The sequence below is a fragment of the Hibiscus syriacus genome, unplaced genomic scaffold, assembly GCF_006381635.1.
Source record: "Hibiscus syriacus cultivar Baekdansim isolate YM2019G1 unplaced genomic scaffold, ASM638163v2 tig00000764_pilon, whole genome shotgun sequence".
Taxonomy (NCBI): Eukaryota; Viridiplantae; Streptophyta; class Magnoliopsida; order Malvales; family Malvaceae; genus Hibiscus; species Hibiscus syriacus.
In genome coordinates, this window is record NW_024061820.1 from 1,198,444 (window position 1) to 1,218,856 (window position 20,413).

The 20,413-nt window shown below is 32.2% G+C and overlaps 1 protein-coding gene and 1 pseudogene across 3 annotated transcripts; one reads left to right on the plus strand and one right to left on the minus strand.

Annotated features, from left to right (window-relative positions):
* Positions 1 to 1,385: 1,385 nt before the first annotated feature.
* On the minus strand, positions 1,386 to 15,910 carry LOC120215939 (cyclic dof factor 2-like). 3 transcript variants are annotated; one of them, XM_039213481.1, is made up of 4 exons: positions 15,905 to 15,910; positions 4,024 to 4,269; positions 2,606 to 3,131; positions 1,386 to 2,536 (listed from the first exon to the last, which is right to left on the minus strand). In XM_039213481.1, the coding sequence occupies exons 2-4, from the start codon at positions 4,237 to 4,239 to the stop codon at positions 1,791 to 1,793; spliced, it is 1,488 nt and encodes a 495-aa protein (XP_039069412.1). In that variant the 5' UTR covers positions 4,240 to 4,269; positions 15,905 to 15,910; the 3' UTR covers positions 1,386 to 1,790. The 3 variants fall into 3 exon arrangements, with proteins under 3 accessions (XP_039069412.1, XP_039069401.1, XP_039069406.1); XM_039213470.1 differs by having other exon boundaries at positions 1,386 to 3,131; XM_039213475.1 differs by lacking the exon at positions 15,905 to 15,910 and adding an exon at positions 4,300 to 4,377 and having other exon boundaries at positions 1,386 to 3,131; positions 4,024 to 4,260.
* A 602-nt stretch (positions 15,911 to 16,512) lies between these two features.
* LOC120214484 lies at positions 16,513 to 17,774 on the plus strand (annotated as a pseudogene).
* The last annotated feature ends 2,639 nt before the right edge of the window (positions 17,775 to 20,413 follow it).

A 20,413-nucleotide genomic window follows, 5' to 3' on the forward strand; every position in this document is an offset into this window, starting at 1 on the left:
TTTAATTCAATTCGGGATAATTTAATGGGGCTTAGTGTCATAATTGTTGTTATATATGGCGGTGCACGTGTGTTTAGTTTGCACACGTGAAAACCCCTTGAGTGCCTTCCATGTGAAGTGAAATGGAACCACAAGTACCACTTCTCTCATTAAACATTACAAGTTTTGAAGTAACAGACAAACTAGTTTAAAGCACTATATTAAAGCATTCAATCTACTTGTTCCAGTTTAACTAAATTAAATCAAAACCCTTGTTTAGAATATTATAACCTTAGGGTTGACTTTAAATCACAAATCTCAATGATTAATTAGCTGTACACTGTAAATAATTTAGAAACAGTCTTAAACATGAGAAGATTATACAGATTGCTAAATGTTACCGAATTCTTAAAAAAGGTGTTATATTAGTGATCAAGGAGAACAAAAAAAGAGATGAGAAAATAAAGGAGAACTTTATGATAAACTTTCTACCTTTTTGGAGCCACTTGTTTGGATTCTATGGTTATGGAAAAGGAAAGATCTTTTGGAGTTTTTCTGATTGGAAATCATCTGTCATACAGGGCCTACGTGATGGACTTTTCTGTGTCTTCCAAGTTGCATATATTTATATTCCACAAATGATAGGTGTGACATCCAGAAATCCGTATCAGTGACTAAAATGAGAATTTTTAAAATTTAGAGATTAATTTAAGAAAAATTGAAAGTTCAAGGATTTTAATAGGAATATTTCATTATTGGATAAAAGGGTAAATGTGAAAGGATTATAAGGGTATTATGGTAATTTGGTTTGGATGATATTTATCTCTCTCTTATTTAGGAAGATAACACGTGGGGATGGAGAGTTATCTGGAAAGCTTATCTCTTCTTTTTCCTTCTTCACGTTGGCGTCCATCTTTAAAAGATATCGATCGAGAGAAAGTTCCGGAATGATTGAAAGATTAGAATTGATCAAGAAGAGAAAGTAAGCAATAGGAGTAATTGATAACAAGTGAGGCACAGGTTACAGAAGCTAAAAGAGAAGCTAAGAGGAACAAGATAGGTTAGCATCTCCTTTACAAAGTTTCAGATCAGAAAATAGATGATTTAAATGTATTTGATTATTTTGAATATAGTTGGCATGTACTAATTAATTGAGTTGAATATGCTCTGATTGGTTTGTAAAACAATTTGATTATAATTATTAATGTAAAGTACCTATTTTCTCAAATGGTGAAATTAAGATTTTTAGTGGATTAGTAAAGAACAGAGTTTTGAAAAGTCAATGTGACATCTCAGACTCGGATCGGATACGGGTTGGGGTGTTACAATATGATTCTTGAAATGCATGAACACAGCTTTCTATAGCAGTTCATGAAAATTAAATAATCTGCTTTCTAGATCTTTAAGAAAGAAACTTGAGTTCCCAAATTTATTCAAATACAAGTGGGATTTATGGTACAGAAGCTTACTTGGTCCTACCTCAACATTTTCATATATATACTATGTACAACAACTATGCAAACCATCTAACTGGAAAACCCTGCTCAAACCTTAATGGAAATATGAGGAATTCCACAACCAAAATTAAACCCAAAACGAAAAATCAATTTCTACTTAAGCTTAACACTCTGCCTTCAAACCATATGATATGAATCTTCCTTTGTTCTCCTCGGCTTACTTGGTTATGTAGGAGGGGGGTTGGTGAATGAATATGACCAAGTGGCTAACGAAGTAGGACACGATGCGTATAGTAATTAACACCACCAAGTTGTAAGCAGGCACCGTAAGCAATTAAAAGTCAATTTACACGATTATGAGCTCTCGTGGAAGTTTATTGACCTTGACAATGCTGCTGGATTTGCCTGCAAGACCGGAGAGGTTTCGGGAATGTGATTCCTTTCATCACCCTTTGATTGAAATGCTTTGAAGAGTCCTCCGCCACCTACTGAATCAGATTTGTCATTCTTAATGCCAAGTGTTGCCCATATAGAACTCTTTCCTGCTTCTCTCAGGTCATCGATCCTCAATGTTTTCGGAATCCAAAGGCTTCTCTCAGCATTATTTTCCTTTACTGGCTCCTCTTCTCCAGAGTTGTTTGGTTTGCTCATGTTCTCATCTCGTGAATGTTTGCCCAAGGTAGGGGAATCAGGACCGGAACTCGGGGCTGATTGCTTTGGAGTGGAAGGTTGAGGTTGCCAAGGGGCGTTCCAAGTGCCTGGTGCGTTACAACCCCAGTAAGCAGCTGCAGGATAGAATGGCATTGGAAAACAGCCCGGAGGGCAGAAAGCAGGTGGAGGTACAGGAGAGCTCCATTGAGCTCCATTCCATGGGTAAGGCCAAATAGCCCCTGGATAGCATGGCATCTGAGGTGGAAAACCCTGACAATTCTGCATCGTTTGATCTTGAGACCCAGCTTTACCTGCCTCATCCTTTGAAGTCAGGCCAGATGATCCGTTTGAACACTCAACCCCGTTTTCTCCACCTCTATAAGGAACGGGAATTTTTATTTCCCCGGGCTTATGAAATCCATTTCGTGTGGTATTATTCATTGTTTTATCTGCAAGGTTCAAAACAGAAGCCATTGATTCACAAAGGGGTGTGCCCGAGCCAAAGGTCAGAACTGAACCATTAGCTTTTAGAGCCGGATGGTGGACTCCATTAGGAATCTCAGTATGAGCATTCTGCAGAGCTTCAGAGACAATTATGTGACGGTAGTGAGACGCTGAATTATTGTTCTTGCGACGTCCAGCTCCCACAGGCACATTTCTCATAGTCCCACCAGCTGTCCAGTATCTTTGGCAGTTCTTGCAAAAGTGTCGGGGTTGATTGACATTGTAATTGTTGTAGTAACAAAACTTGGTATCCATGCTGTTGCAGCGGGGGCAAGGAAGAATTTTAGCAGGTTTCTTCAAGGTTTTTTCTTGCGGATTACTCGTCTCACTTTGATCATCTTCTGTTTTTGACGTTTTTAAACCCGTGCTCTCCTTCCCAACGGAAGCTGTTTTAGAGTTGCCACTTGCTCCGGAGATTGCCTCCAAATTTGTAGACTCTCCAGAAGTAACTGGAGGAGCACTTTCATCCTCTTGAAATCCGTCCTCCTTTCTGTCTCCATCTTCATGCTCAATGCCTGTTGTTTTATCTCCCACAGCGTCCTGAATAATTCGGAGGAAGTAAAATCAGAACAAAAACAAAAGGAGTTGAAAGAGCATGATCATCATACATAACTAACTGCACTTCCTTTCCATTTGCTACATAGAGAATCAGTTTCACGCCAATAGCAACCGCCATTCCAACAGCTATAAAATAAATTCGGCTATATAACTTGCACGAATAATATCAAAAAACAGAAAAATCAATAGGGTAAGAGGAAGATCGAGCTTTTACCAGATCAGAAAGACAGCGTAACATAAATTCGAGTTTGGCATGGTAAGGAACGCAGGAAGTACCGAAACGATAACAAAACATAACAAGGAACAGGCTTTGAATTTGTTTAGGCTTTTACTGTGATGATCCTAATCATAGCTTATCATCCTCATGAAAATCAGTGGAAAGAAATCCATATAACAGACATCTCTCACAGTTCAAAAGCTATAAAAGCAGTCAACCAGATGAAAAACTACCAATTTCAAGAAGGTATCCAGAAAATTTTCCAAGAAAAATGGAGAGTGGTGAAACCCTGAATAGCAAAATATGAAGAGAAAAAAGTATAATCCAGCAGCCAGGGAGCAAGCGGCCATATAAACACAGCCAACTAAACTAACCTAAAAGCAATTAACCAATACTTTATAACGAATAATTGGATTATGCTTGAGCGAATAAATCCAGAAAGCCAATCCTAACATCGAAAAACCTCAAGTTTACTTAAACCAAGATCCAAATTTTAACCAGTCTCCTAATAAATGAAACATAATTAACATTCAAACGACAACGATTTTTATAGCCAAACAAATCATCAAAGACCAACCTTTTTTTCATTTCCATATTCTGAACAAAGGGTAATCACCAAAATACCCAAAACAAGAATTTAAAAAGAAAATTCCTGACCTTTTCAGCTTCTTCTTCTCTCTCTTCCTCTTTGTTTTCCTCTGGTGAAGAATTTGTTGAGCAACAATGACCTTGATCTTCATCAACATTATCATCGTTGGTGTTATCATCACCCAAAGTAACACAAAAGTCATCCTCTGCTACTTTCGGAGATTTCTCAGGCAAAGCGATCATTTTCCCAAACAATTTGATCGCCGTATCTTTTGGCTCCGACATTTTCTGTGTTTCTCCCCTGTTCTTTTTTTTCTTTTCCTTTTCTTTTTCTTTTTCTGTGACTTTTTTTTTCTCTTCCCTAAATCCTTAGCCAACACAAAACTAAAAACTGAAACTTTCTACAGAGAGAGAGAGAAAGTTTTGTAGCAAAATCTGACTGCTATCATATAAACTTTTATTGTCACCGAGACATTAAAATAAAGACAAAAACTTTGGTTATATATATATATATATAATGCTGTCTTCAAAGAGAAAAGAAAAGTGTATAATGAGATGATGGTCTCGTGGAGCCTACGTTGTAGATTTGTTTAAACAAGTTGATATGCCACATCGGCATAAAGGAGTATTTTCATCCACAATTTTTTTGTGGCCTCAAAAGGATCTCTCTCTTTCCTTTCTTTTATTTATTTCTCTTTCATTTTTTCTAACTTAATTTAAGATATTTTTAAGTCTGGATCAAATATTATGTTTAATTAATATAGCTCTATTGTTTATAACAAAAATATTCACGTTTTAAAAAATTAATATATTATTTTAAAAATATGTATATGTGTATGTGTATGTGTATGTGTATGTGTATGTGTATGTGTATGTGTATGTGTATGTGTATGTGTATGTGTATGTGTATGTGTATGTGTATGTGTATGTGTATGTGTATGTGTATGTGTATGTGTATGTGTATGTGTATGTGTATGTATGTGTATGTGTATGTGTATGTGTATGTGTATGTGTGTGTATGTGTATGTGTATGTGTATGTGTATGTATGTATGTATATGTGTATGTGTATGTGTATGTGTATGTGTATGTGTATGTGTATGTGTATGTGTATGTGTATGTGTATGTGTATGTGTATGTGTATGTGTATGTGTATGTGTATGTGTATGTGTATGTGTATGTGTATGTGTATGTGTATGTGTATGTGTATGTGTATGTGTATGTGTATGTGTATGTGTATGTGTATGTGTATGTGTATGTGTATGTGTATGTGTATGTGTATGTAGTGTGTATGTGTATGTGTATGTGTATGTGTATGTGTATGTGTATGTGTATGTGTATGTGTATGTGTATGTGTATGTGTATGTATGTGTATGTGTATGTGTATTGTATGTGTATGTGTATGTGTATGTGTATGTGTATGTGTATGTGTATGTGTATGTGTATGTGTATGTGTATGTGTATGTGTATGTGTATGTGTATGTGTATGTGTATGTGTATGTATATGTATATGTATATGTATATGTATATGTATATGAGAAACCATATGCATGCATATATGATTAAACTTATTTAATCAAGAGTCGATAAATTAAAAATAATATTTTAATTTTTTGGTCAAATTTAAATTTTAGTATCTCTTTTCTTTAAATATTTTTGAATCAAAAGCTAATTTGGGTTTAATTCCACTATAAAAAATTCATTTATTTGACCCAAAAATTAAAATTTTATTTTTGTGGTTGAGAATTTAAGTCGGCCCAAATGCTCCACTTCCTAGTCCTTCCATAAGCTTATTGCTTCTTAATCATAAAACCTAATTGCTTGTTAAATGTGGATAAGGTGTTACAACAGTCCATCATTGTATAAAAGAAATTAATTTATTTTTATTTTCTGTACTCTTTTAAAATATTTATAAATTTCACAATAAAATCATAATATACCGTATAACAACAATATTTAAATAATTATCATTTCTTCACAGTTAACATCAAAGGATTTTGAATTAAAAAAAATAAACCCGAAAAAGAAAATCCATGTCACCGTCCGGTTTTTGGGTCCCGCAAACCATCCAGAATTGTACATCAGCGTCATATGCCCGCATGGACCTCACCTCCTGAGAGAAAAGAGTAAAGTGAGAAAAAAAGGCCATGCAAGTGCCAACTCTTTTCAATCAATTAAAAAAATAAACTAATTAATAAGAAATCGTTTTCTCACACGTGTGGGGATTAAGAATCTCTCTTCTCGTGGTTGAAAATTTTTCAGGTATTTCTAGTGTATAGACATTTTAATATAAAGTTAAAGAAAGATGTTATTAGAAATATTAATATTTTTTTAATATTTTTTTAAAACGTTATTTAAAATATTATTTTCTATCGAAAATGTTAATTTTATTACCTATAATGAATATTTTCGATATTAACATTTCTGGTAAAAAAAATAACATTTTCGATATTAATATTTTCGATATTTTCGATATTAACATTTCTGGTAAAAATACAAGTATAAGAAATGATAAAGAATGAAGTTATGTATAAGAAATGGGTTATCAGAGTAATGAGGATGCAATGAAGATTGGTACATAAAGATGAGTATAAGTGATAAGACAAGGGTATGAGAACATGAAAGGAAATATATGATTTATGTATAAGGAAGAAGGAATAAAGAAATGAAAGGGATTGATTTAAAGGATCAGATACGATAAATATAGAAGTACAGAAGACAATTTTGATATAGAAATAAGACAAGTGTGCAAGGTGATGTGAAAATATTGTTTGACTCCTTAAAGTATATGTTTAATCACATTGAAGAAGATTTAGAGTTGTGTCTTGGTCAAATGATGACGAAATACAAGTTTGGTATGGTTATAAGGTAATTAGAGAGTTATGAAGAAATAGATGGATTTATGATATAGAGATGGATGTTACTGTCAACGTGATGAGTGACATTATATTGAATTTTAGAAAGGTCAAAGGAAAGATGCATAATCGAATAAGAGAAAAGACAACAATGGATTGGTATTACTGGTTATTGTTTATATGATAAGCAACAGAGGATGAATGTATAAACGAAAAAGATAGTCGGAAAACTTAAGGATTGAAAAGTAAGTTTCTGATGATGACAAGAAGAATAAGTCAGGGAAACAACATAAGAACATTAGAAGATATGTTCTTATTAATATGTGCAGTGAAAATTCGAGGACGAATTTTCTTATAAGGAGGGGAGATTTGTAACATCATCAATACCGGGTTAGTGATCAAATTGTAAAGTTTCAGAATTTGGTGACTAAAGTATAAGAATGAAATAGTTCAATGATTATTGGATATATATGATGAAGGTTAATTAGTATTATTAAAGGAAATTAAGGGTTAAATGGTCATTTGACCAGAAAGATTTTATATTCCTTTTAAAGGTATATAAACGTGGGGAAATATGAGAAACATCCAGAGTTCTCTTCTCCTTTCTTCTTCTTCATACGTAGGAGAGCAAGATAAAGGTAAGTTTAATTTCAGTTGGTTAATTCTTGAGTTTTAAGCTTAGTTTTGATTCTTTGGGTATTAAATAAGCTTAAGGAAAGCTTATATGGGATTTAAACAATAAGATAAAGGAATTATAAAGGAATTTGCAATATGAGTTTTAAGATGAAATTTTGATATGGTATGGTTGTTGAAGTTTTATGGATGAATTTGACTTGTCATCAATCTAATTAAGAAGTATGAAGTGTTAGAATTGGAATTAGAACACATTGAAAATTTGGTATGATTTTTGAATCTCATATGGAAGATAGGATTTTGAGGTTTAAGATGAAATAAATGAATATAGATTGGTTTAAGTATGTGTACTAGAGTTAAGAATGAAAAATGGGATGATATATGAAGTGTTGAGAGAAAATGAGTAATTTTCGGGCTGAAATATGATTTCTGGGCAAGGGGAATCGGTACCCATTCAAGGGGAACCGATACCCCTTCAAACGAACAACATTTCCAGAATGTCATTAGGGAATCGATACCCCCATAGTAGGGAACCAATTCCCCCTAAAGGAAAAATGGGAATATTGGTTTAATAAGTTCGTTTAAGTTGCTAGTATCTAATTAAAAGGTGTAGGTATCTAATGATTGCCTCAAAATGTACATTTATGTAGATTCTGCGCGTAAAGCAGTTCCGGAATCATTGACAAGTAAGATCGATCAAGGGAAAGATAAGAGATTGGAATTTGACTAGTGAGGCCAGGTGAGTGCATATTCAATAGTATATGATGTGGCGATGGGAATAAGACTGCGATGAGTCTATTTCCTGAAGTGTTACACATGAATTCATGATTAAAGGCATGAGTTGAATATGCATGTATGTATGCTTGATTATAGGATTGATCTGTTCTTTTATGTGTTAGGTGATAAAGTATAAGTGATACATAATAAGGTTATGAATTATATGAGATATAAACTATGTGATCATAGTAAAATATAATTATATTATTAAATGATAAGTGAAATAAGCTAGATAATATGATCTATAGGATAATGTGAGAATAGTACACTAACTAGAGATTTGAACATAAATGATAATATGAGCATATAAGATAAGCTAGATGGGAAAGATTCATATGTTTAAATAAAACTATGACACAGGGGTTGTATGATAGAAATTTATGAAGCTATATGAGAAGATTATAAGAGTTATATGAAATTGAATTAAGTAAACAGATTAGATTATATATATAAAGAAATAATAGAAGTGAGATGTGTTTATAAGTCTGACATAGATGAATATGAATTATAAGAGTGCTATATGATTTATATTAGGATAAATCTTGAGAATATATATATAGATAGATGAAATGAAATGAAATGAGTTATATGAATACATAATATGTGATGAAATGGTGGATTACCTGAACATGTGAATATATATATATATCTAAGAGAAGGCATAAGATTAAGATATAAGCAATGTGACTATAAGTATATGTGCTCTAAGTGATATGACTTATAGGTATTTCTATTATAATGTTACATGATATGTTATGTATGCTAAATGAATTATGTGAGGGTATAAGAATGATATGAAATATATTGTGAAAACAAGTATATGTTATGAGATAAGACCTATGACTATAAGCTCGTGAAGGTGTTCTAGGTGTTTCTATATGTTATATGAAGTATGATCTTATGTGAACAAGATATGATAAGTATGTGTACATGAATAAATGTGATTGGGTGAGAAATGGTAGAAATTATATGATAACATGATATATGTGACATGTGAATTATATGGAAATGATCTACGTGTAAGTGAACTACGTGACTATGTGATAATATGAAAAGAAGCTATGTGATACGTGATATGTGATACGTGAATTACAAGTTTATGTGAATATTTGAAATGAAATAAATAATAATGCCCATGTTATGTGTCATGAGAGCTAGGAGTATAGTTGGCATGCCAAGAGTCGAGGGTCTACGCGGTCCTTCGGGACATATGTATATTCTTTGGAACATGTGTGAAGTCTTGAAAGACACATACTGATCCCTAGTATATGTATATGATTCTTAAGGAATAATATGTGGTCCTTATGGACATCATTATATGGCACTACGGTGCAATTCTACGCGGTCCTTCGGGATATATGTATATTCTTTGGAACATGTGTGAAGTCTTGAAAGACATATACTTGATCCCTAGTATATGTATATGATTCTTAAGGAATAATATGTGGTCCTTATGGACATTTTTATATGGCACTACGGTGCAATTCTACGCGCACTTCGGTGCAATTATACGAGCTGTGGTGACAGCATTAGTGCACAACCTCTATAGACTCACATATCGATATTCTCACATATGTACATGGGCTAATCCAGAGATATGAACAAATATGTTAGTGGTATGATAATGTTATAGAAATGATATGATGTTGTGTGTGTATAGTGTTTGATTGAAAAGGTTAACCATAAAAGTGTGTGATTACATGATAAACTGTTAATGATGAATTATGTGTATGTATGGATTTACTGCAATTGATCTGATATGATTTTATATGATACGAAGAATGCATGGAATTGATATAACATGATAGAACAGAACATGCATGTATTGATATATGTTATAAAGTGCATTATAAGTTGTTATGCCTCACTAAGTCTTCGACTTAGCGTGTGATTATTTCACACGTAGGTTTCGAGAAGAGTAAAGAGTAATGCGGAGCAAGACAGATCAGTTTTCCTTACCAAATGTCAGATCAGAAAATATAGGTACTGTATATAGAGTGTAGTTGGCATGTAGTCTAAAGACATAAATTGTATGAACTCTGATATATATTTGTAAACGTTTTGAATAAGTTAAATGTTATCAAAGTTTTTAAATTACTCACTATTTTATACGAATAAATGTTGAAAAGTCAATGGGACACTTCGGACTCGTATCCGGATCGGATGCGGGTTGGGGGTGTTACATCTATATCTTATAACATATACAATGACCACTAACACACATATATCATATCATATAATTCATATCAAAACACATATATGTCACATACATTGTATTCAATGTTATCTCTTATTAGCTCATTACACATCATTAATTCTTTTTATCGTATAAACATATACTAAACATTCTATACACATCATGGTACACATATATCAGTTCACAACCGACACACATCGTATCATATCATTGATTTATTTACTCTTTTTAAAGTCTATGTATTAGCCCATGTATAATTTTGAGAACTTAAGGTATGTGAGTACATTGAGGTTGTGCACCACTATGCTGTCACCACAACTCGTATAAATGTCCTGAATGACCTATCCAGAGGTCATAAAGAACCTTGGGCAACTATCCATAGGTCCGAAGAACCTAGGTAAACTGTCCATATGTTCCTTAGAACATAGGTATTGTCTATAGTCTCGAAAGACATAGGTAATTATGTCCATATTGTAACACCCCTAACCCGTATCCGACCCGGATACGAGTCTGAAGTGTCACATGACTTTTCAAACATTTATTCGTATAAAATAGTGAGTAATTTAAAAACTTTTATAACATTTAACTTATTCAAAACATTTACAAAACTATTCAGAGCTTATACAGTATATTCTTTTGATTCATGCCAACTAGAACTTTATATACAAAAATACATATTATTCACTTCTCTTCTGATCTGACATTTGGTAAGGAGAACTGACCTGTCTTGTTCCTTTTACTTCTCTTTTCGCTTCCAAACCTACGTGTGAAACAATCACACTCTAAGTCGATGACTTAGTGAGGCATATAAAACATATAATTTCATATAACATAAAGCATACATAAATATACATCATTAAGAAACACACTAACACATATGGTTCATGTAACACATTTCAAACCACTTACCTTTGATAACCATTTATAAACCCATCGTATACATATCACATTCAGTATGTTTGTTTAATCTCTTTATTAGCCCATGTACACTAGTGAGAACTTAAGGTATGTGAGTACATTGAGGTTGTGCACACATATGATGTCACCACAGCTCGATCAATGTCCCGAAGGACCTATCCAGAGGTCACAAAGACCCCGGTAACTGTCCAGAGGTCATAAAGATCCTCAGTAACTGTCCAGAGGTCATAAAGATCCTCGGTAACTGTCCATAGGTCCCGAAGAACCTAGGTAAACTGTCCATATGTCTCAAAAGACATAGGTAAACCCTCGACTCTTGGCATGCCAACTATACCCCTAGCTCTCATATCACATAACATGGGCATTATCATTTATAACATTTCATATCACTTGTTATTTCTCTTCTATCACATACCACATGTATGTGTAACCATGTATTTCATATAATTTCTCTTCTTTTCTGTGACGTATCACATATACGTGTAATCATTGATCTTATAATCCCATGTTCCTTCTCTTCTGTCACATACCCTATGTATGTGTAAACATATATCTCATAAACATATATTATGAATCTCATATCGTATCACATATTCACATAACATGTAATCCACTTTCACATATCACTTAACATATTTTCTAATATGATCACATAACTCATATTATCTATCTCATGTATTTACTTAATTCAGTTTCACATAGCTTGTCACATAGGCATGTATTCTCATATATTATAATTTCATATAGTTCAATATCACATATCACATATACATGTAATCATGTACTCATACACACATAAGCATCATATCATTCACAAATCAAATAACATTTTAGGAGTCATTCTTACCATAAGAACTCCAATACTGGCTCATCGCAAGCCATGTTCGTTCAATACATAAGTACAATTAAAATTGCACTCACCTTAGCTTTTCTTGATTCGATTTAATCCTTCAATTGTTTCTGAATGGGATCACATTATATATCTACTAATCATTCATAGATCTATATCAGTATTATAACTATATACTCTATGGTTCACTCCGATTAAGAAAATGACAATTTCATCTTTAACCTTAATATCCTCTCCTCTTTATTAACTTCAAGAATCATACCGGATTTTTAACATGTTTTAAATCTAATTCTAACACTCCATATTTCTAATTAGATTGATGACAGTCAATTCCTTCTCAAATTCACTTACTAACTCATTTCCAGAATTTCCTTTAGAAACTCTTTTCTTTAATCTTTCATAACTTCTTTATCTTTAGATTTTAGGACAACTTAGCTTTCCATAAGCTTAAGTATTACCTAATGATCAAAACCCACTCTTAAAATTAACTAATAATCAGCTAACAAGGAATCTTACCTTTGCAAGCTTGGTTATTTCTTTTTATCCTCATCCTTATCCCACATGCCTATATATCATTTAATTATAATTTCCAAGTCAAATGACCATTTGACCCTTAATTCTTTTAATATTACTAACAACTTTAAGGAAATCTCCATAAATCATTAAACTATTAAATTATTCTACTTTAATCCCATATTCTAAAATTTTACAATTGGTCACTAACCCGTATTTTGGGATGTTATATATGTTCCGTAGAACATAGGTAACCCTCACTCTTTGCATGCCAACTATACCCCTAGCTCTCATATCACCTAACATGGGCATTATATTCATATCACTTCTCTTATCACATGTTCCTTTTCTTCTATCACATACCATATGTATGTGTAAAATTCTATCTCATATCATATAACATGTAATACCAGTGCATGTAATGACGTATTAAATGTAATCACGTAGATCATCTCATATGGTTTATATCATTTCTCATTTGTTCATGTACTTATGTCATATCAACAAGTAATTCACTGTCATACGTATAACATGGCTTATATGTTGTATTCTTTTTCACCTAATCACATCTACCTTTCTCATATATCTCATCATAATCTCTACATATATACATTCATTCACTTATCTTATAGTTATGTATCATATTACATAATTTAACTTATATCATTTTATCATGTGTATATATATCATGGACACTTAACATGTATCATATAAACATGTATTCACACATATCATTAACACATGCAACAATCAATAACACACATGTAACATATCAAACATATGCTCATATGAATGAATTCATGTATTTACTATAGGAATACACTTGTCACAATCTGATTTCCATTAAGTATAATACACTATCTAATATGCACTCACATTGGCCTCACTAAGTTCCAATCCCTTTTATGATTCCTTTCTTTCGATCGAATTTTAACTTGATAGTAGTCCCGAACTTGTTCTTGCTCAATCTATATAATCATACATTGATACATATCAGTATACTAATTGATATCTTCTAAACTGTCACTTCTTAGGCTAAAAGAAAGATATTTTCATATTTAATGAAGGTATGCGTCGATGCACTCTACAGTGTATCTATGCATTCCAAACGTTTGCATCGATGCACTACCTGTGCATCGGTACACAATCACTTTCGATGTTTAATCTAAGGGGGTGCATCGATGCACTAATATGCATCGGTACACTCAAGGCATTCGATGTTTCTTCTTTAAAGAGTACATCAGTACACACATGTGCATCGATACACTTTGCCCAAAATTTGTATTATGCCCGAAAATCATCTACTCTTCATTCAATTCTTATATTTTAAGCCCCTATCATGTCATTAAACTCAACTACCATTACTTAAACCAACTGTATTCATATAAACCATCTCTATCTTCCATATCTCATCATGATTCTAATTTTAAGAATCTTACTAAACTTTCAACTTTGTTATTAATCCTTCTAACTTCATAAATCTCTTATTATTAGTGAGGAAAAGTCAAATTCCTTCTCAAATTTCACTTATTAACTCTTTTCCAGAAATTCATCTAAAAACTCATTTCTTTAATCTCTTATATCTTTTATCTTGTTGTTTTAGAACAATTAAGCTTTCCTTAAGCTTAATTATCATCTAATATCATAACCCAACCTTAAAATCAACATTAATCAACAAACAAGAAACTCACCTTTGAGCTTGGAGATACGGGAGGAGAAAAAGAAGAGAAAACTCTGGAGAATTCTCTCTTTTCCCACGTGTTCCCTTATCTTATAAAAGTAATATAAAAAATTTCCTTGTCAAATGACCATTTTCCCTTTAATCCTTTAATAATTACTAACAACTTTTAGGAAATATTTCTAAATAAATCATTGAACTTCAACTATTCTACTTTTATCCTCAATTTGAAATTTTACAATTTAGCCACTAACCCTTAATTGGGATGTTACATTGTTGAGATAATTTCAATACTGAATTCGTATAAATAAATTTGTTGAGTATATAATGAAATTTTTTTCATTAACTGTGTTCAAGTGTAAGAAAATCATCGGGATTTACCGGATGAATTAGAAGAAATTAGGCTACTCATTGATTAAAGGCTGGTATAGAGGTATGTATTTAAATTTTATTATTCACTTTTAATTATCGTTATATAATTACAATATTATTTTGATAAGAATTATATATATTTGTTTTAGTTTCAATAGGCTCATATTCTACTGAAGAAATGAGGATTTGCATTATACATCACTAAGAGACCTTTTAGATGTTTTTGGATGACGGTGATCCTCAGATATGTTATGTTATTGTTGAGTGACATCCTACTTATCGCGTGCTCCGTCAATTTGATTACATACAATCTATTCGGAAGCACCTAAGAATCTCGACGATATGCTATAAATCGATAGACGAGGTAAAAAAAAAGCGACTGGTTTACTGAAGCACATCGAGTGGATAATGATATGGGGGGACCGACGTGGATGCATTCCCAGATATGTTTGTTATTGTTGAGTGACATCCTACTTATCGCGTGCTCCGTCAATTTGATTACATACAATCTATTCGGAAGCACCTAAGAATCTCGACGATATATAAATCGATAGACGAGGTAAAAAAAAGTCGACTGGTTACTGAAGCACATCGAGTGGATAATGATATGGGGGGACCGACGTGGATGCATTCCCCGTACGGAACCCATTTATATGTATCATTATTCTGTTGTGGATCATTATTATGAGTGGTTTAACACAAATGAGAAACCATTCCTACTTTTCGAGAAAGCAGGCGGGAGCATTCTTCGACGCCGACAAAGACGTTGGATATTGTTAGACACCTATTTTCAACGAAAATATTTAAATATCCAAAATTAAATTTGGATATTGTTAGACACTTACTTTTACATTAAATCCACTTTTAATTTAAAATATAAAAATATTTAATTTAATTTTTATTTTAAATCTTATATTAACATTATTTTAGATAATATATAATGTATTCAGTTATAAACTGATAATTAGATTTTCTTAATTAATTTAGATGTTCTCATATTCTTCAATTGATTAGGTTTAAATCTTTTCATTGCCACTTCTATTTTCACTTTTATAACATCAACTATAATATGAGACATATAGAAAATGTTATAACTCGTATACCAAATACGAGAATTGTCCAGTTATAAAGGTATATCACTCCTCTTTAAAGACTTAACCCCTAAATTATTTCTTCAATTTATTTTTCAATTAGATGCTGACACTGTCATGATATGTAATTATCTTTAAAGATTAAATTTTAAATTATAATTATAATTAAATTAATATAATGTAAAAATCATAAAAATTAGGTATGTACTTATATTATTAATTATCAGATTAATCTTTCCATCAAATGTTTAATGGCACTAAACTATAGTTAAATGCATAAAGATGGTTTGATAGGTGTTATTTAAATAGTTAATTAATATGAATAATAAAATTAGAAGATGAATGGTCAAATTAAAATCTTAGGATAAATTATATGAATAGCCACTAAATTATATGGTTGATTATATTTTGATCACCAAACTAATTTTTTTTCAATTAGACTGGTAAACTATTAATATGTTATCAAGTAAGCTAGCAATTAACACAAATCCAATTCCGTGTACAAAAAGAAGCAGAAAAAATGAATTTGTAGAGAAGAACATGGAACGATGGAGCTTTCACGATTAAGAAGACGTGATTGGAAACACTCAATTTTTCAAAAAGCCCATTGGTGGAATCAAAAGCCCATGAAATCATCTTCTTTAAACGTGTCTGATTCTCCCTGTTACAACAAAAACCATGACTCGGAAACAAACCAAGCTCGATCAAGAAAATTTTGTGATAAGGGAAATAATAATGCCAAAAGGGAAAACGACTCTTCCTTTGTCCCCTTCCATTTCTCTCGATAGCCGGCTTTTCTTTGATTAAGTCAATCCCAATTCCTCTCTTGATCCTTTTATTTCCTTCTCAAATCTCAATTTGTGATTAAGAATCTCTAAGTTTCTTTTTGTGCGTGTTTTTCCGAGAAATTTAATCATTTTGGATGCTAATTATATCACATGGTATTGAGGTGGGAATAATAAGTTGTTTTCCATTCGATTTTTTACGAGGTGGGTTTGATTTTGATCTGGATTTGGTGTTTTGGTTGGAGGAAAATTGATAAGAGTTTTCAAATTGGGGATTCTGCTTGTTTTTGGATCTAAAGTTCCGGGTTTGATTTGAAATGGTCTATTTCTATAGCTCAATCTCAGTCTGCAACTCGGTTGACCAGGCTTCTTCAGCTACAATCTTGGCAAATTCCGTGAATTCACATGATATTGTGAGACCTCCAAATCATCGTCGTCTTCACCGAGGAACAATTTTTGCAAGAAACACAAGGTATCCAATTCACCAAGCTGTTTAAAAATTCCATCTTGTGAAAGATCAAGATCCCTGCCATTGATGTTGTCATCTTAATTGCTGTGATTGCTGCTTGTGGATTCTTGTTGTTTCCAAGTATAAAGTGGATATCGTTGAAATTGATTGAATTCATTGGAACTTCCTTTTATGTGATTGGAGAGGAAATGATGAGAGCTCCAATGATATGGATCTATTTTACTTGGTTTTTCTTGTGCTTCTATAGCTGCTTGGATTTTGCTTTTATGTACACTAGGAAATGCAGGAACCCTAATTGTAAAGGGCTTAGGAAGGCAGCCAAATTCGATATTCAGTTGGAAACAGAGGAATGTGTCAAGAATTCGAGCACTCTGGTTAAAGATGGTGTTAAGAGGGGACTTTCGAATTGGCCCGGGACCATCATAAGGAACTGGAAGCCGAACTGAAGAAGATGGCACCGGTTAACGGACGAGCAGTGCTCGTTTCGAGCTAGGTGTGGATGTTCTGTAGGCAGATTGGAGGTTCCAGGTCGAAGAAGAGAAAGATCAGAAATAGGATTTCGGAATAAAAGTACCATAGATAGAGTAATCAAAGCAATACAGAAAGTAGTCATAATGCAGTAAGGTATGCCTTCTCTGGTTAGTTTCATCAGAAACTATGTTGTCTTTAAATAAGCTCTCATGGCAGGTTGTAAGAGGATTATATGCAGTTGACTATAGTGGAGAATAAGAATATTTACTTTTCATTTATTTAATCACTATTTTAATGGTAATTTAGCCTTTGAAACTTATGTTTTAGGTTCTTAGTGGTGCAATTTGTTTTATGCTGTTATAGTTTCTAGAATTTCATTTTAATTGATTATCGTGTGTTTGTTGAAAGTTTGAAAGCCGGTAGATTATTATGCGATATGTTGAACTGTCTGATTAGTGGTGGTGATAAAATATGAGTTCAAGAAGATATTCTTGAGATGCCATTGCTTAAAGTAAATATTTTCTTTCGATACAAACGATGCTTTATGTTTTGCTGATGCAGATGATAGAAACACGACTCTTCATCTATTCCTTTATATCACCAATCCTTGAATGATTGGTAGTTTCGGGTATCTGTTGATGTATCTGAACTCTTTCCTTGATTTAGATGTTATCTTTTGTTTATCCTTGCTAAAACTTCGTGCTATGTTTTGATTGACATTGAAGATATTATTTGTCATCAGCAATGTAGTTTTTGTCGCATATTCCGAACTCCTTTAATCAGATACATCCATCTCATAGAAACCATAACTTTCTGCATTTTGAGCTTCATAGTAGTACCTCACAAATTACAAGAGCTTGATTTAGTGTTTGATAGAGTTAAAAGCTAATAAGGTTCCGAACCAGATATTTCGAGAAGGTTAGTATCTCTTGTGATAGCACATCTAATATTATTCGCAAATCTTAGTTTTCAATTGTTATGCAAGTCTGGAGAAATATAGTTGTATGAATAGATTCATTCTAATGCAGCAATTTCAACTTCATATCATGGCTCTTCTCTTATTCTTGCATCCAAATCCGTCTTCGTTCTTTCTCATAAGTTTATCACTTATTTATTCTACTCGACTCGAGTGTGACAGATATGCGTTCGTTGGAATTATCACTCTGTTTGCATGTCTAGCTGTTTCTTATTGGTGTAAGCTGTGAATCCGAAACCGAAATTCAGTAGCATTGTTGTTCATCTTTTGTCCAATTTTGTTCTAGTATCGGACCATACACGGATTTTGATTTATGTATTGGTTCATGTTGTATCGTTTCTTTATCTGGGAAAGAGCTATGAAACAGTTTTGTCATGTAGATAACTGGCACTGCTAATTTAGTTGTTGGTATGATGATTTCAAGATCCTCTAGGATTTCATTTAGCCAACGTATAGCTTATTGCAATATCTGCTGAATTAATGTGAAAATTGGCTTTATTATATGACCGGAGTTGAGCTAAAGAGCTGGCATTAGCTATGTCCAGATTTAACATGACGATTAGTTTAACATTATTTTTTTTAAAATTACAATAGAGAAAATAGATTTTAAAAGATGTTTTTGTTTTTGGATTATTTAGTTTGAGATTTAAAATTTTAATATTTTTAAACATGTTCCGAAAAGATAAATATATTTTAGATATGAAATTATAAATTAAGTTTATGTTGATAAATGATATTTAAATTCTTTAATATTATAGTCTATAAAATAAGTTATAAACGGTAAATATTATGAATAGTATTAACATTATAGGTTGTGCCGAAATGTTATCGAAGTTTAAGTTGATGAAATCTTTTAATTTTCTACGATAATAAAATAAGTTAAAAACTGAAAATGTTAGGAACATAATATAAATACGGTTGTACCTAATGTTATGGTTCACTAAGAAAGGAGGTTGTAATCTAAAATCCTAATATTTATAATAATAAAATAGGTTACGCCTAAAATATTATCAGAGTTTATGCCGATGGAATCTTGAGTTAACCCACAATAAGAAAATAAGTTAAAACAATAAATGTTATGAATGTATATAAAAATAAAGGTTCCGCCCAAAAATGTCATGATTCACTAAGAAATAGGTTGTGATATGTATTGTTAATATTTTTATTAATAAAATAGGTTGTGTCCAAGAATGTCATAGTTCACTAAGAAAGTATGTTGCAATCTGAAATCTTAATATTTTTAATAATAAAATGTTATCATAGTTTAAGCTGACGGAGTCTTTGATTTTTTCACGGTAAGAAAATAAATTAAAAGCTGAAAATATTATGAATATGTAATAAATTGGTTGCACCCAATAATGTCATGGTTCACAAAGAAATATGTTGCGATCTTAAATGTTAATATTTTTAAAAAAATAGGTTGCGCCCAAGAATGTCATACTTCAAGAATGCATGTTACAATCTGGAATCTTACTATTTTTAATAATAAAATGGATGCGACCAAGCGGAGCTAGAAATTTCATAATACGGTGTCAGAATTTTAGATTATGGTATCTAAACAAAGTCATATAAATTAATGCATGACATTGAATTCGATAAATTAATGTAAATATAGCTAAAGTAACATAAGATTATTACAAAGCTATTAAAACATTAATAAAAAATATATTATACTAGGGTGTTCATTTTCTGGTTTTAAGCGAATTTATCATCGAATTGAATTAATTCGGTTAAACGACCTGCCACTAAAATAGTTCAGTCGGGGAAAATTAATTTTTTTTCAATATTGCACCCAATAATGTCATGGTTCACAAAGAAATATGTTGCGATCTTAAATGTTAATATTTTTTAATAAAATAGATTGCTCCCAAGAATG

Bases quoted from the DNA above. Each gene is read 5' to 3' on its own strand.
- LOC120215939 (XM_039213470.1), bottom strand. From the start codon at position 4,239: ATGTCGGAGCCAAAAGATACGGCGATCAAATTGTTTGGGAAAATGATC. The intron at 3,132-4,023 runs GTCAGGAATTTT...CGAATTATTCAG, and splicing joins GAGAAGAAGAAGCTGAAAAG to GACGCTGTGGGAGATAAAAC.